Raw genomic sequence first — 17,268 nt, 5'->3', positions numbered from 1 at the left:
AGGGTAATATTGCAGCTATATAGGACACTGGTCAGACCCCACTTGGACTACTGCGCTCCGCTCTGGTCACCTCACTACAGGAAGGATGTGGAAGCCATAGAAAGGGTGCAGAGGAGATTCACAAGGAATTTGCCTGGATTGGGGAGCATGCCTTATGAGAATAGGTTAAGTGAACTCAGCCTTTTCTCCTTGGAGTGATGGAGGATGAGAGGTGACCTGATGAAGGTGTGTAAGATGAGAGGCATTGATCATGTAGGATAGTCAGAGGCTTTTTCCCCCAGGGCTGAAATGGTTGCCACAAGAGGACACAGGGTTAAGGTGCTGGGGAGTAGGTACAGAGGAGATGTCAGGGGCAAGTTTTTTTTTATATATATACATAAAAAAACTCAGTGGTGAGTGCATGGAATGGGCTGCCGGCAACAGTGGTGGAGGCAGATGATAGGGTCTTTTAAGAGACTTTTGTATAGGTACATGGAGCTTAGAAAAAGAGGGCTTATGGGTAAGCTTAGTAACTTCTAAGGTAGGGACATGTTCGGCACAACTTTGTGGACCGAAGAGCCTGTATTGTGCTGTAGGTTTTCTACGTTTCTATGATCACCTTCCACCCTTAGAAGTATAGGTCATTCCGCTTCAAGTAAAATCCACATTATCCAAGTATGATATAATGAAGGATTCAACTTCTACCTCTTTCAGAGCTCCAGACTCAGACCATTCCCCCCCCCCCCACCACCCCATATCCCCTCTAAACTGTCCACAAAATTAACATCCAGTTTGTCTCCTGGCTTTTGATCACACAGGCAAGGCAAATAGATGATTTTCCAAGGCTTCTCAGTTTTATCTTCAAATTTCTTCCACCCTTTCTTGGAAAAGGTGTTTGGGGGAGGTGGGGGGGAAGAGATGAAATGTGACCAAATCTGTATGTTGTACTCAAACTGTAGTCTGGCATAACTCCTTCCATTTATATTGTATGCCCAGGCTAATGATGGAAAGCATCTCTATGCTTTAATCATTTATCAGCCTAACATCTGTGGCCAAACACAAAGGTTTTATTGCTTTTAAAATAACTTGTAAAAAGCGGATTCACTCATCATTTTATTTAACTGGATTTGACAATGCCTCAGCCAGAGTCTGCTTATAAACTGAGTTCAGCACACGTTAGTTCCTGGATTTCAAATTGAGTAAAAGCTTTTAGAGCATGGAAAGTAGTATTAAATTTACATATCAATAAGCAAATTCAAAATATTGTGCCAAATCAGATACTGCTTGTTTTGATTTGTATGTTGGGCTGTCTGGCAGCGAACTTGCTTCAATTAAAAACAACATGCTGACAGGACAAGAAAGCAGGAGCTATTAATAAAAAGGCAGTACATCAATACTTTTATTTCTAAGTATTCTTGAATCGAACATTTTCATTGATTCAGGAAGAATCAACTCACCAATCTGAAGTTAGCTCACCATCAACATTAAGTGCATGAACATCCAGATGTTTGAGATTTTCTTTCTCATTTTACTTTGGCAATCCATTTGTTCTAGATATCTGTCTAGCTACACAGTCCAGATTTTCTAGACCTTCCCCAAACGGTACAAGGGCATCCAAACCTGGCAATGGTTTTGTCCTGACGTAATAGGATCTACTTTTAGTGCACAAGAGGAGATCTATTTAAACTTATCAAGAAAAGCCATTTTAGATCCCTCTACCCCATGACCAGCAAATAACTAGAACATGTATGAAATTTGTTCTTTTGGAATAGATTGAGTACAGTAGGAATGCACAGAAACAACATCCTAGATGTTGCTGCTAAAGGGCAGCTTGATGGCCAAAAGTGAGATCAGAAACTTATAAATGCCATGAACACAAAGAAAACATCTGTCCATCTGCCATATTCTTTATGGTTCTCCCCACAACCCCTCCATTACCAAGTGAAAAGGTAGTCTGTAACCAAATACAAGGAAATGCCAGATGCAAATCAGCTTCACAGCCAACTGTCAATATTCTGATGGAAGGTTGTATGTACAAAATGTTCATGAGTGCCACTCAATTACCAGCATGAGACTTTAGTCTGTCAAGAAATTAAAAACTTTTATTGTGATTATTCAACCAAATGAACAAATCCATATAGTACATTCCACACATTTGTTGGCTTTGCATAATTGATACATTTTCACTGCAGAAAGCTCAAAACACAAGTTATCATTTCAACTATGTAAAATTTGAAACACTAAAATAGACTAACTAGGCTATAACAAAATTAGATAGTGATATTCATAATGAAGGTGACTGGATTACAGGAAGATTTTGATCAATTAAGTTGGCACGAGTGGCAAATGGATTTCAATACAGACCAGTGTAACATGACATCCTGAAGAGTCAAACCAGAGTAGGACTCGTACAATGTATGGAAGGGCACTAGGGAGTGTAAAAGGACAGTGACTGGGAAGTACAAGTGCATAGTTCATTGAATGAGGTGGTGAAAAAGCATTTAGCATGCTGGCAGTTATACTGCAGTTGCACGTGTCATTGGTAAGGCAGCAATTGATCACCCTGTAATAGGAAAGGCATGGTTAAACGGGAAAGAGTGCAGATGATTTGAGGATGCTGCCAGAAAGACCCAGAATTATAGGGAGAGACTGGCTGGGCTAGGTCTTTCTTCCTTGGAATATAGAGGAATGAGATAAACTTTATAGAAATGTTTAAAAAGAGGCATATGCAAGGTGAATGCTAATCTCTTCCCTAGGGTAGAGGAGTCCAAAATTAGGGAGAATAATTTAGAGTGAGGAAAGATTTTAAAAGGGACCAGAGGGGCAATTTTTGCCCCCAGGCAGAGTGATGTATATATAGAACAAGCTGCAAGAACTAACTGAAGCAGGTACAATAGTTTTCATTCAAGCAGCACATGGATAGGTATATAGAAGGGTGGGGCTTAGAGGAAATCAGGACCAGCTTGCTGACATGGACTTGCTAGACTAAGTGGCTTGTATCAACAAAAGAGCACCAGTACTGAAAATCCAGGGTAACATTCAGAATGCTGGAGGAACTCAGCAGATCAGAAAGCATCAATGGAAATTAATAAGCAGATTTCACTGTGGGCTGAAACTCAGACTGAAGGGTCTCAGCCTATGCTATTGTTCTACAACGCTGGTCAATGTAAACAGGTAGCACTTCCACCTCTTGCTGGAAAGACAAAGTAAATTCATGGTCCAGAAAGAGGGAAACAAATTTAGAAGTTACAAAAATATTGAAATATTATACAATATTTCCCATTCTTTATATAAAAATGACATTTTGTTCAAAATATCAATTCTCTAAATGAAAATTTACCATTTCAATAATGCAGTTAATGTTGTTCAGATCAAGATATAACATTGGCATATTTCTCCAAGAGAAAAATCTGAATTCAGTTGAATTCTTTCTTGGCCTTGAATTTGTGATCACAATAGCCGATATACAGAGGTTCAGCTGCTATGCCCCGTCTACAAAACAAAATCAAAACATTCAAGTTTAAAATTGTTTGAACTCAGAAACCTCGATGTTTCAAGAGCAATTATCAATCCATTAAGTCACTTAAAAAAAATTAAAGTTGAAACATAAGTTAGGATCTACACACTAGTCTAGAAACAGGAAGTTTCCGGGTAATTAAAATATTGCACAGTACTCAGTGGGAGGGGGAAAAAAAAAAGTTCTTACTGGACCATGCGGCACCGGTGTTTTGTTAGTCTTTTGTACGCATCACTCAGATTGTTTGTTTCTTCACTGCTCCAAAGGCGCTCACTTACAGCACTTGCCCGAGGCCTTCAAAGAAAAGTTTAAATGCAAGACTTGTAACCAAGATGCAATCAAATCCGACATTAATAGAAAATAGCCCCAAATTAGACATTCTTATTACAGTTGAGCCTAAAAAGTTTCACTAATATCTGGTGAACCAAGCTGTCACTGCACTCAACTTCTGCACAAATAAAATCAGGACATTATCTGAAAACAGCATGCCAAAGTTGGATTTACATCCTTAAAAGCCTTGTAAATAAAGCACAGCTCAGTGCACAATACCCTTGGGACAACTGAAAGCTTATATCAAGGTTACAAGCTTCTAATACACCCAAGCATTAGGTGCCTTGTGGTTCAAGCGACTTCAAAAGATCTTGCCCAAAACTGTAAGTTAGGAGAGAGTTTTATACATACTTAGTGGGTCATGGTGCATCCATGTCAAAGGCATGGTAATTATTACTCCAAAAATATTTGTTTCTCCTAACTGAAAATCTGATAAGTGTTCTGTTGGGCATTCTTGTTTGTAATGTTTATGATTTGGATGAAAATATAGGTGGTCTTAACAGCCATCCCATTCTGTAAATGTATACACTTGACCTTCAAACTCCAAAATAACCATAAGCTCTGCGATTCTCTGTCCATTAACCAAGCTTCAATTCACAACGCTTTCTGAATCCCATGTACACTAATTTTGTGGGAATGTTTAATGAATTTGAGATTGCAGCTAGTCCAAGATGGATATACTGCCCCTTGGACTGTTAGCAAGTCTTTATGATAATTCTGCAAAAATCCCTTAAAGAGAATGACTTCAGTCTAGAACTCCACTTTCTCTTTACCTCAGAATGGGGGCGGGGGGGGTGGAGGAGGAGAGAGGAAGAGAGAGAACCTTACATTTAGTCATTATGGAAGAAAATGGATTTAACCTGCTGTATTTCACAGCAAGGTTAGTGCAAATGGAAGCTCAGTGATCAATATGGTTACTTCAGGCTACCGAGCTTGCTTCCGTAACTTTAATGCCTCTTGTTTCAGACTGCACAAGAACCCAATTTAATCAATGTCCTCAAATTTTTTTGTTTGAATTTAATCACCTCATTGTCAGATTGGCCCATTTCACATTGTTTTGCACCCTCAGGTGTACAGTATTTGGCTAAACAGTACCGTGATTCTTCAACTACCCCACAACAAATACATCCTTGCAACTCCTCTGCATACTCACAGCTTACTTTCAATTCCAGCTTTAGCCAAAAGATACATTGCTAAGTCTCCTATTAAGGCACTGAGATATAAGCACTGATTTTGCAATACTTCACTCATCTATCCTGCTAGTTATAACCTCAAGTACAGCACCATATAACTTGACTGTGTTGACCGCGATTTTTCCAGAAACCTTGTTACCATATTTAGATTCCACTACTGTCATCCAAGTTGTCTTTTCTGTGTAATAACACCTTCTCATCCATGGGGAGGTTCTCAAAATCCACAAAATTATGAATTATTTAGATACAGGGGTGGCCAACCTTTTACATTCCATGTGTCAATTTTTTCCACGCACGAGTTCTATATTAACATTTTTACAAGAATTGAGGGGGGGGGGGTACAAGAGTTATATGGCGCATCTGAACACGTGTGAAAAAAAAACTGACGCATGGAATGTAAAAGGTTGGCCACCCCCGAGAGCATTGTTTCCACATTCTTTGCAGCCACTGAAAATCCTATGATGTACACCAAATGCAGAAAATGTTGCAATCTAACAGCTAGATTAAACTATAACAAATACTACAATTTGTGGCTTAATAAGGAACTGTAGATTCATAATTGAAATTTAAAAATTAAAACCCAATTATTTGGCAGAATAGTCAAAAACTTGTATTAACACAAGGAAAAGCAATTCAAATTCCCTTTGAAAATGAAAACAGTAAGTCCATCTGTAATCACTTATGGAATGCAGTTTAAGAATTGCTACCATAAACGCGAGGCAAGATTGGTTGCATCCACAAATTCTCCCCAGAGGCAAGCTTCTCCCCCAATCACCAGCTTCTTCTGTGCTTCAGTTCCTAGAGTTGAAATGAGAATGGTTACTTTGAGATATAGTATAATCACACCCAATCTTTGTTTCTCATTTTTATTATTGACATCACAAGATTATCCACTTTTTGGAAAATGATTCCAGATTACATCTTAAATATTAATTATATTTTAACTATTTAACAATTTGAATGGTATATAGATTCAACTTTAGGATTACAAACATAAAAGTCCAAGTTGAAATGAGACCCAATTCACCTGGGACAATTTTAATAAAAATTGTCCTAAGACCCGACACCAATAACTTGCATACATTTAGATTAAATACTCAAGTAATTGAAAAACTGGACACCATATAGTTTCAAGTTAAATAAGCAGCATTTTACTTCGTTCCACTTTATTACATTTCATGTTAACATCCAATGTTCCACTTGATTCAAAATCCTAATCCAAACTTTCACCTTGAAGCAAATCCACCCCCCGGTGCTTTAGGTGGCTGTGCACTCCATTTGTCATGGACTTTAGCTCATCCACACTGTCATCAACAGTTTAACAGCAAGAAGTCCCCCTTGTCCACATCCATTTCTGTGACGCACCAATGACCCAAACACACTTTTGGATTACACCTTGCTACAGACGTCATGTCTCATCTTTTTATTCCCAGAAAGTAAACCTTTAGATTGCTGAGGCATAGAGACCAGTTCTGGCCAGCATTGAACATGATTGCCTCAAATCAAGCTGATCAATAGGCACAGTAGCTGGGATGTCATGTTACAGCTCATTAGTGGGACAGGACTGTATACAATTTTGATTGCTTAGTACTTCAAGATATTAAGCTGGAAAGGTTGTAGAAAATATTTGCGAGTAAATTGCAAGTAGTAGAGGTTCCAACCACAAGGAAAGACTAAGACTTCTACCCCCACTCCCATCCCTAGAGCATGGGAGACCAAGAGGTGAGCTCACAGGAGTTATATGAAATCATTTGGGGAGGGGGAGATGGATAATCTAGATGGTTGCAGGCTACTCACACCCCAAGCATTTGTAGAGTTTAAAACTAGAGGGTATAGGCTTACAATGAAAGGGAAAGTATAAAAAGGCATCAGAAGGGAAACTTTCTCCAGAGATTAATTGTCATATGGAATGAGCTACCACAGCAAGCTGCACAGGCAGGTATAATTAATGTCTAAAGGATATTAACAGGTACATGGATAAATATAGCCTGGAGGGATATGGGTCACACATCTAGCTGTATGGGTCAAGTGACTAGCTTCCATCTGTATAAACCAAGACTATAAGGAGGTTTAATGTACCTACAACATTTAAAGTTTTCTAGAGAAGCAGATATAATTAGCCATCCAAATTACAATGCTGTGGCAACAGAACTGGCTTAAAGATTAGAGATGGGCTCCAACTATTCTGATTCAAGAACACAAAATACTCTGCAGATGCTGGGGTCAAAGCAACACTCACAACACGCTGGAGGAACTCAGCAGGTCGGGCAGCATCCGTGGAAAAGATCGGTTGACGTTTCGGGCCGGAACCTGTCCTGACGAAGGGTTCCGGCCCGAAACATCAACTGATCCCTTCCACGGATGCTGCCCGACCTGCTGAGTTCCTCCAGCATGTTCTGAGTGTTATTCTGATTCAAGGTTCTGAGGGGAGGAGGAAAGAAGTGCTAGTGGGCAACTTGAAATGATCAAGAACAAGTATGTGTAGAGTTGAGAAACAATGATTAGCATGCTAACTGTTTGGCCCATAGAGTAGTGGGTTGGATAAGAAAAATGGAAGGAAATTTTACTGTAGCAAAGAAATAGGAGTCCAGTTCCAAATATGAACAGAACAATAAGAGCAAGAGCTTGAGCATATTCAGGACAGCTTTATTGACGTGAAGAGGACTGTAACAGTCTCGAATGCTGACAAGTTGGTGGATTGGACCGACAAACAGACGTAATTTAATGACAAAAAATTGTGAACTGTTACACTGAATAAGGCAATATTAGGAGGCACAATTCTAAAGTAGTGCTCTGAGATTTAGTTTATTGAAGGTAGCAAGGCAAGGTGCTAAATACTAGAGGTTATAGGTTTATGGTAAGGAGAGAGTTTGAAAAAGAGACACGAGACAATTTCTTTTTTTTTTTGAAAATACATACTGCCAGGGAAGGGATAGAAGCACACAAGAATGTTTAAGCAACATTTTGATAGAATCAGTTTTATTATCACCTGCATGTGTCATGAAATTTGTTGTTTGAGGCAGAAGTACAGTGTAAAAAGAATTACTTCAAATTACAATAAAAAAGTGCAAAAAGAGGAATAGTGAGGTAGCCTTCATGGATTGTTCAGAAGTCAAGTAGCAGAGGGGAGGAAGCTGTTCCTAAAATGTTGAGTGTGGATCTTCTGGCTCTTGTACCTCCTCCCCAATGGCACATGAACCAGCAGATCCACTCAGTTAAGATCTGAGTGATGAGTGCAGACATTGTAGAAGATCCTGTCCCTGTGCTGTCTTGTTTTGTACTCTACGAGTTAAGGAAGTGTTTAAAGAATAACTAGAAGCTGGTGTCATCTGCCATTCAGGCCCACACCAACATTTAAGATCCCAATAAGCTGATTTATTGCAACATATTTCAGTAGTATTCCCATATTCCTCAACTTGCTTTGTTATTCAGATATTAATTTCAACTTTGAACAATAGCTCTGGGTGGAGAATTCCAAAGCTCATCATCCCTTATAAAAGAAATTTCTCTTTTGTAGTCCTAAAAGGTCTACACCTGGTTCTAAAATTATTATTTGAGCTACAGCACGGAGTAGGCCCTTGCTGGGCAGTGCGGCTCAATCTCCCGACTTAATCCTAGATTAATCATGGGACAGTTTACAGTGACCAATTAACCTACCAGCCAGCAAGTGATTCAACTTTGGGAGGAAACTAGAGCACCTGAAGCAAACCCACACAGTCACAGGGAGAATGTATAAACTCCTACAACAACAGGAATTCTGCAGCAGTCTATACAATGTATAAACTCCTTACAGCTTCCTGAAGCAAACCCACACAGTCACAGGGAGAATGTATAAACTCCTTACAGGCAGCACTGGGAAATGAACCTGGGTCACCTGTACTGTAAAGCGCTGAGCTAACCACAACACTAATGTGCTGCCCATGGGTGGTCTTCTATTCCTCACCATAGAAAACAGTCGAGCATGTGAGCTGTCATACACTTTAAACACACTGTACATTGAGATCTTCCATTTTAAATTCTAGAGAATACATCCTTAATCTATTTGCTATCTTTGTACAGTTAAAACACAAACTTAGAATCAATCTCATGAATCTTTGCTGCATGATCCCCATGACAAGTATATCCTTTAATGGGCGTGGAAATCACAGCCATACTCAAGACTACACAATTACAATAAGGTTTATTATTCTTACAATCAGATCCTCTTGTAATAAAAGCCAACATATCCTTGCTTGAGTCACCACTGGACCTACAATTGACCCAACTCCTTTGAACTTTAACCCTATATAATCTCTATATTGATCTTTGATTATTACTCGAGTTAGGTAGGTTGTTTAATACCTTGATTTCATCCATTTCAGAATTTTACAGAATGTCCATATAAATATTTGTGCTAGCTGCCTCCTCTAGCCATTTGACTTGAGTCAGATTCTTAAGTTTGAGGCACTTGTAAGGTAATGACAGACAAACATGCATAAGCAGGGAATAGAGGATACAAGACATGTGCAGGCAGAAGGGATTAGTTTAGAATGGCATCGTGGTCAGTGCAGACACAGTGGGATGAAAGACCTGTTCCTGAACTGCTTTATGTTCTACATCAGCAGATTTAGACTGCACAGGAAATACCAAGTCTTTTTGTAACAACCTTCAGTTTTGTAGTTAACATTCTGAACAGTTTCAGAAAGGTGCATTTGTTTTCAATACATTCCAAGATCTGTTCATTTAGTTAGATTTAAGTTGTTGACCACAATTAGGAGTTCCCATGCCTTGACTCCCCTCAAAATTGCTGAAAACATTGTAGGACAGTGTTTAAAAACACTCAAGTTCATGACTTATCAGAATAATATCTAGGCAGGCATAAATGAATGCTCAAGACAGTCAACTTCCTTCAAACACACCATTGAAACTGTTAGGTTCCACTCTGTAAATCCTCTGCCAGTCTTGACCATAAGAAATAACATTTAAGTACCAAGGAGAGGACAGGAGAACATTATACTTAGCAGCTGTTACAGCAGCCATTTCCTTCTGGTAGCCACCTTTCCACACATGAATAATGGTGTCTGGCTTCAGCTACAATCCAGAAAACAAACACAATATAAAGAAAAACCCACATCACAATTACATTCTAGCTTACAATAATGAACTTCAAGGCTTATGGGAAGTCAGGATTTTTGATTAAAATTGCTTAAGACATTTGTAAACTTCTTAACTCCTTCCACTTCAAAGTCTTTAATTTCATTATCAGAATTGCAGAGAAACCAGCCTGAACATAGCAAATAAAAAAAAGTCAAATTATAAATCACTGCAGAAAAGCATATTAGAATAATGCAAACAATTTTAGTAAATATCAGCTAGTGTCAATTGTGTACCAAGGGGAAACTGGAATCTAATTAGCTGTTATCTGCTGGTAAGCAGAGTTGAGTGCCAATGGAAAGACAGACATTCTTATTAATAATGAAATCAACCAACCATTGAAATGGAGAGGTTCAACTTGATAGTACTTTCGCCAGTCCTGTCCATAGCTAATGTAATCTAAGTACCAGGGTGCTGCCAGAATGGTTGTGAACCCAGCTAGCGTTACTTTAGATAGCTCTGCCTTCATAGTGCTTGACAACCACACTTCAACTACAGTGTCTGGCTTAATCTGCAAGAAGAAATTATAACTGAGTGAAGCCAAATGTTTACAAACAAGGTACTTCTATCAAAAAAAGACTCCAAAAGCAGAGTTCCTTTCAACCTCCAAGTTGATCAAAAAAAAAATCCAAAAAATTGCAGTTTTGCAGTATAGGGCTTTGCTCAACACCATTTAATATTCATTCTATTCTAAGAATTTGGTTCTGAATTTACTACATTGCCTAAAATTTTAATTATGACAATTAAAGTCTATTACTGCCAATTGTGATTTCTGATCTAAATTTGTTCAAAGACCAAATCAAACTAGTACATTAAAGCTTATCTAATTTATTTAATGAAGGGAACGCTTAGTTTGTTACTGAGAACACTGAAGTTTTGGTCATGTAAAAATTACAGTGCAGTTCGAGGCAAACGTGCTCTCCTGCACAGTAACTTCTGCAATACAGATTCAATTGCATTAACAGGTATTCCTATGCCAAGGTATTACTCATTCCTGAAATATTTTTCTTCTACAGTAGATCTTAGCTCTAAAGCTCATGATTCCATCAAGTGGTCATTATTAAAGCTTCATATATTACTCCCAACTCCTGCGCATACTACCTATTAAATTTGTTTCCAAATTTATTCTCATATGCAAGCAATCCCAAACCAAGTAGCTTGCTAAGTACTTCAAAGGGCAGTCAAGAAGAATACTAGATCATGAAAGATGTGTAGTTTTTTGGAAAAACGGCACCTGCTTCATCCCAGATTTCACTACCACTATTATAATTCTGGCTTTGTTTTTTTTTTAAAAATTAAACTCATTAAACAGTTGGCTAAATCAAATAGTTTTGTTTTTTTTAAATTTAAGTCCAACTATTTTATCTTTAGGAAGTTGTATTTAAACCAGGCAACTACTTCCTCTCCTCATACTCCCCCCTCCCCCCCCCCGACAATTCTGCCTTTGCACTTTTCTTCATCTACATAAAATTGCATTTGCCACCCAGTTCCTCATCTACAAGCAAGTCTAGCATTACCCCTTATACTAATTGCTTAAGTAGCTATTTAACCGCAAACCAATTTATCCATGCTGTTGTATTTTGATCAGTTCAGGCAAGGTCACTAGCCTGACACAGATTTTCTCCATACTCCCAGCTGAGATTCCTTATAAAATACCTTCATACAAATCATAACCCATCCTTTAGAATTGACTACTGTTCATCCCTAACACATGTATACTGACTATTTGCTTAAACCACATGTTAAAAAGGTCAAGAGTGTTAGATCAGCTATGTATTGATCTTCATCTCCAATCTTTGTATATTACATAACTTGCCTTTCAATCCTTGGTATACAAATTGAACTGAACAATTGTGTCCAGGCCCTTTCATTCTTAAGTAATCCGCCAACAAAGACTGCAAGATTGGTTTATTTTTCTACAGTTGTCACCAATTCAAAATGCTTTACTGTATTCAGCTTTCAAAGCTATTCAGAAATTAAAGGAATGAAAATATCAAAGTAGCATTCTTATCATCCAATTAGACCAAAAATTTAAATAGACAGCTTTTGCATTTCCTTTTTATACTCTTACCCATGAATGTTTTCCACTTTAAAGAACAGACTCCTTGCTAAATAGATGCGAGACTTTAGTGAATAAAAGCACTAAAACTTAAAGGCAAATTGAAATCTTTGTTCTCCACAAGTTACCAGTGCCGCTCCCCCCCCCCACCCCCACCACCAACATTGCTTTATCCCTCAACGTACTACCAAAGCCTTTCCCAGCCCATTCAGGCTCAAAGCTAGGGCAGCAGTGGGCAGTGGGAGGACAAAAACCACAACAGCACTGCAGTTTGACATGCAAGTCTGCACATTTTAAAATAGGCATTTTATAGATTAGCCCTTTATGCATTTGAAAGTGCATCAGGAATTCAAAAACGTACTCCATTTCATTTCAAGTATCACAACTGATTAACTAAATTAAAGCATGATTTCAAATTATTTTAGCCTATTAATGAAAAAATTAAAAGCAAGCCAAGCAAAGCAAGCATTTGAGCAAGATAGTTAGAAGCTATATTGAGCAAGCATATGCTAACAAAACCAAAGTTGAAATTTCTCTGCAAATCATGGAATACAAGATTCTCAAAAGTAACCATTTCATAGGTTTGTACATGATACTTAACATTAAAATTCTAGGATTTAACCCAGGACTATAACTTAGAAAGTCTGATAAAATGCAAGTTAAGTTAGTCATACTTACCTTCACTCCATTATCAAAGACCTCTTGCCAGACCATATAACCCTTCAAATGAGCTGTGACAATATCTAGAATACTGCAAGTTATGAACAAAGTCAACATGTTTAATGGAGGTCACAAATGCAGTTTCTCTCAGCACAATAATCTTGCAATCATAATAAACTTTACAAGGAAAAATATAAAGCAAAGATACAAGGAAGATCTAGTGACACATGTAAGGTGCTCTGAAACAGCACATCATAGCTCAATATTCAGATTTTCAACTAAGCAAAGTTAGTGTAGTTAAAATTATAATGTCCATAAATCAAATCAAAAAAAGCTGGAGTGGGTTTAAACACAACTAGCTCCATTATGTGCACTAGCATCCCCACTAGCAAGGGCATCTTCGGAAGGCAGTGCTTGAAGAGAGCATCCATTATTAAGGAACGTCACCATTCAGGACATGCCCTCTTCTCATTACTATCAGCAGGAGCCTGAAGAAGCGCACTGTTTTAGGAACAGCTCCACCTCTGCCATCAAATTTCTGAACAACCCATGAACAGAACCCATTTTGCTCTTTTTGAACTCAATATTTTACTGTAATTATTTTTAATTATTGAATTGTACTGCTGCCGCAAAACAAATTTTCTGACACACGACAGTGATAAGCCTGATTCTGACCATACAAGCTCTCCGCAGGTTAGGACAGGGTTCTATTGCTGTGAAATGCTCATATCCTGAACAGCTGACAAGTCAGGCGCCACTGTGAACTGACTCCAACACAAGATGCCCGTCCCAGCAGCAAATCCATCTTGCTGGTCTTCCATATTTTCAATCATACGAGCAGCACACTAGTCTGGCATTTGTAAGCTGGGGAGGACCTACAACTGAAATGTAATGCACTAAAATATTATGTACCTATTCCAAAATGAGTCATGAAATATCATTTAAGATAAAACTGCAGAAATCTTTAAAACTATGGGTTATGGGGCATTGCCACAAGTGGACAAGTCAATTCAGTGCATTGCTGATGTCCATTAGTCCAAAGTGTCCTACCAGATTCAAGAGGTACTTGACCATAATGAGCCAGAGGCATAACATTATCCTGAAAAAGCTGTCTCAGTTGAATTAATTTCCCCTTAAATTTTATTCTCTTCATTCACCCTCTCCTCTGAAAATGTTAAAATCAGTTTTGTTTCCATGTTTTCTTTCTTCCTTTAAAACATTCAATTTTCATTCCAAATCTTGTTACCAAGATCTTTACATACTTAAATGCCCTTCTGTCCTTCCTTCATACTCAACACCTAAAATACAAATCTTTGTTCCGAGTTTTGGAAACTCGGCATTTTACCCAATTTGGTGTGGACTGAAAGCTGAAATAATGAAAGGAACTGAACTGCCAGACAAGAGTGGAGAATTCAGTCACATTTGAGGAAAGAATCTCCCAAGCTTAGCTAGCAAATGGAAAAATGAGCTTAATACACTGTGTACAATTAACAGGCATTCTGAAGGGAGACACAAGCAAAGAAATTAGTATAGGGAGAAAGGTGAAGGTAAATGAGAGGCGACTAAAAGCACCATGATCAAGAATACCACAAAAACATCTTGTTGGTATGCAGCACCTCAAATTATAAAGACTGCAAGTTAATAACCCAAATAATTTCAGTTAAACAAGATCAATGCAAAAGATTTTGCATTGAAGTGGTCTATTTCTAGAAATATTAAGTACATGATAAAGACACAAATGTGGATTCAAGCCATTAGTAGAGAGGTCGTACTTAAAAAGTACTTACTTCTGGACATAGAAAGATTCAAGTTTCCTGTAATCACTGCCAAAACCTCTCTCTTTCATAAACTTAGTAATCATGGGATTCGATTTCCTAAAGGAAAATGATTAAAACAGGTACAATTTAAATCAGCCAATACTTAATATACACATACCATTTAGCAAACAAGAGATTGAATACACTCAAATTAAGTATCAACACATTGTTTTGTACTCACATATTTTCGGTCAAACTCAACCCACTCTCAACAAATTCCATTTGCACACTTAATAGTCATAAATGCAACTTCATACTTTCACATCTTTATGAAAATGCAAATGCATCTAAAGTGCATCTTTTCCACACATTATCATCCAACTTTCTTTCAAATATACAGTTTGTTAGGAATAACACTGTTTAGCAGTCATTTCCCAATCCTATTAGTAGACATTTATGCTGTTCTATGCAATAGTGTCAGCTACAAGGAAAAGTCCACACTTTTACAGATCTGCCATAGCCAATTCAGTAGATACTATCGGTTGCAAATTGGGTATAATAATTGAATTGGCTTATCCTGAACAATAGAGTATACACAGACTGTAGCAGCTGCATGGCACCCGGACAAAATAAACAAGTTGCTACCAACAGCTAAGCAAAGCACAGTTCCAGCATTTGATGGTACACTGTTAGTTTTGGATTATGAAGTGTGAACCACTGAATACAGAATGACCCCAGAGATGATGCTAAAATTCCAAAAAAAGTCACTTAATGTTTTTATCATGGCACTATTCTTGGTCAAAAACTTTGACCTTCCACAAGTACTTTATCCAGATTATGCTCGATAATGTATCAGTTACTCTACTGGGGGTATTCTACAGGCCCCCTGGTAGCAGTAAAGATACAGAGGAGCAGATTGGGAGGCAGATTTTGGAAAGGTGCAAAAATAACAGGGTTGTTATCATGGGTGACTTTAACTTCCCTAATACTGATTGGCACCTGATTAGTTCCATGGGTTTAGATCGGGCAGAGTTTGTTAAGTGTGTCCAGGATGGATTCCTGTCACAGTATGTGGACAGGCCGACCAGGGGGAATGCCATACTAGATCTAGTACTAGGTAATGAACCGGGTCAGGTCACAGATCTCTCAGTGGGTGAGCATCTGGGGGACAGTGACCACTGCTCCCTGGCCTTTATAATTATCATGGAAAAGGACAGAATCAAAGAGGACAGGAAAATTTTTAATTGGGGAAAAGCAAATTATGAGGCTATAAGGCTAGAACTTGCGGGTGTGAATTGGGATGATGTTTTTGCAGGGAAATGTACTATGGACATGTGGTCGATGTTTAGAGATCTCTTGCGGGATGCAAGGGATAAATTTGTCCCGTTGAGGAAGATAAAGAATGGGAGGGTGAAGGAACCATGGGTGACAAGTGAGGTGGAAAATCTAGTCAGGTGGAAGAAGGCAGCATACATAAGATTTAAGAAGCAAGGATCAGATGGGTCTATTGAGGAATATAGGGAAGCAAGAAAAGAGCTTAAGAAAAGGGCTCAGAAGAGCAAGAAAGGGGCATGAGAAGGCCTTGGCAAGTAGGGTAAAGGAAAACCCCAAGGCTTCAATTATGTGAAGAAAAAAAAAAGGATGACAGGAGTGAAGGTAGGACCGATTAGAGATAAAGGTGGGAAGATGTGCCTGGAGGCTGTGGAAGTGAGCGAGGTCCTCAATGAATACTTCTCTTCGGTATTCACCAATGAGAGGGAACTTGATGATGGTAAGGACAATATGAGTGAGGTTGATGTTCTGGAGCATGTTGATATTAAGGGAGAGGAGGTGTTGGAGTTGTTAAAATACATTAGGACAGATAAGTCCCCGGGGCCTGACGGAATATTCCCCAGGCTGCTCCACGAGGCGAGAAGAGATTGCTGAGCCTCTGGCTAGGATCTTTATGTCCTCGTTGTCCACGGGAATGGTACCGGAGGATTGGAGGGAGGCGAATGTTGTTCCCTTGTTCAAAAAAGGTAGTGGGGATAGTCCGGGTAATTATAGACCAGTGAGCCTTACGTCTGTGGTGGGAAAGCTGTTGGAAAAAATTCTTAGAGATAGGATCTATAGGCATTTAGAAAATCATGGTCTGATCAGGGACAGTCAGCATGGCTTTGTGAAGGGCAGATCGTGTCTAACAAGCCTGATAAGAGTTCTTGGAGGAGGTGACCAGGCATATAGATGAGGGTAGTGCAGTGGATGTGATCTATATGGATTTTAGTAAGGCATTTGACAAGGTTCCACACGGTAGGCTTATTCAGAAAGTTAGAAGGCATGGAATCCAGGGAAGTTTGGCCAGGTGGATTCAGAATTGGCTTGCCTGCAGAAGGCAGAGGGTGGTTGTGGAGGGAGTACATTCAGATTGGAGGATTGTGACTAGTGGTGTCCCACAAGGATCTGTTCTGGGACCTCTACCTTTCGTGATTTTTATTAACAACCTGGATGTGGGAGTAGAAGGGTGGGTTGGCAAGTTTGCAGACGACACAAAGGTTGGTGTTGTAGATAGTGTAGAGGATTGTCAAAGATTGCAGAGAGACATTGATAGGATGCAGAAGTGGGCTGAGAAGTGGCAGATGGAGTTCAACCCAGAGAAGTGTA

The 17,268-nt window shown here is 38.8% G+C and overlaps 1 protein-coding gene across 2 annotated transcripts in view; it reads right to left on the bottom strand.

The window, feature by feature from the left end:
- Positions 1 to 2,041: 2,041 nt before the first annotated feature.
- The window catches only part of hexb (hexosaminidase B (beta polypeptide)), a 30,399-nt gene continuing 15,172 nt past the window's right edge, over positions 2,042 to 17,268 (bottom strand). The window contains exons 8-13 of one of the 2 annotated variants that reach the window (XM_063049242.1): positions 14,659 to 14,745; positions 12,890 to 12,962; positions 10,489 to 10,663; positions 5,727 to 5,817; positions 3,686 to 3,790; positions 2,042 to 3,471 (exon numbers count right to left, since the gene is read on the bottom strand). In XM_063049242.1, coding sequence (XP_062905312.1) covers positions 3,396 to 3,471; positions 3,686 to 3,790; positions 5,727 to 5,817; positions 10,489 to 10,663; positions 12,890 to 12,962; positions 14,659 to 14,745 — 607 coding nt within the window. In that variant the 3' untranslated portion in view covers positions 2,042 to 3,395. Of the gene's footprint in view, positions 3,472 to 3,685; positions 3,791 to 5,726; positions 5,818 to 9,917; positions 10,090 to 10,488; positions 10,664 to 12,889; positions 12,963 to 14,658; positions 14,746 to 17,268 lie in introns of both variants that reach the window. The other variant, XM_063049243.1, reaches the window with a different exon arrangement.

This window comes from Mobula hypostoma, chromosome 5 (genome assembly GCF_963921235.1).
Source record: "Mobula hypostoma chromosome 5, sMobHyp1.1, whole genome shotgun sequence".
Classification (NCBI taxonomy): Eukaryota; Metazoa; Chordata; class Chondrichthyes; order Myliobatiformes; family Myliobatidae; genus Mobula; species Mobula hypostoma.
Note: the sequence above shows the minus strand (reverse complement) of the source record. Positions and strands in the feature narration are given on the sequence as shown.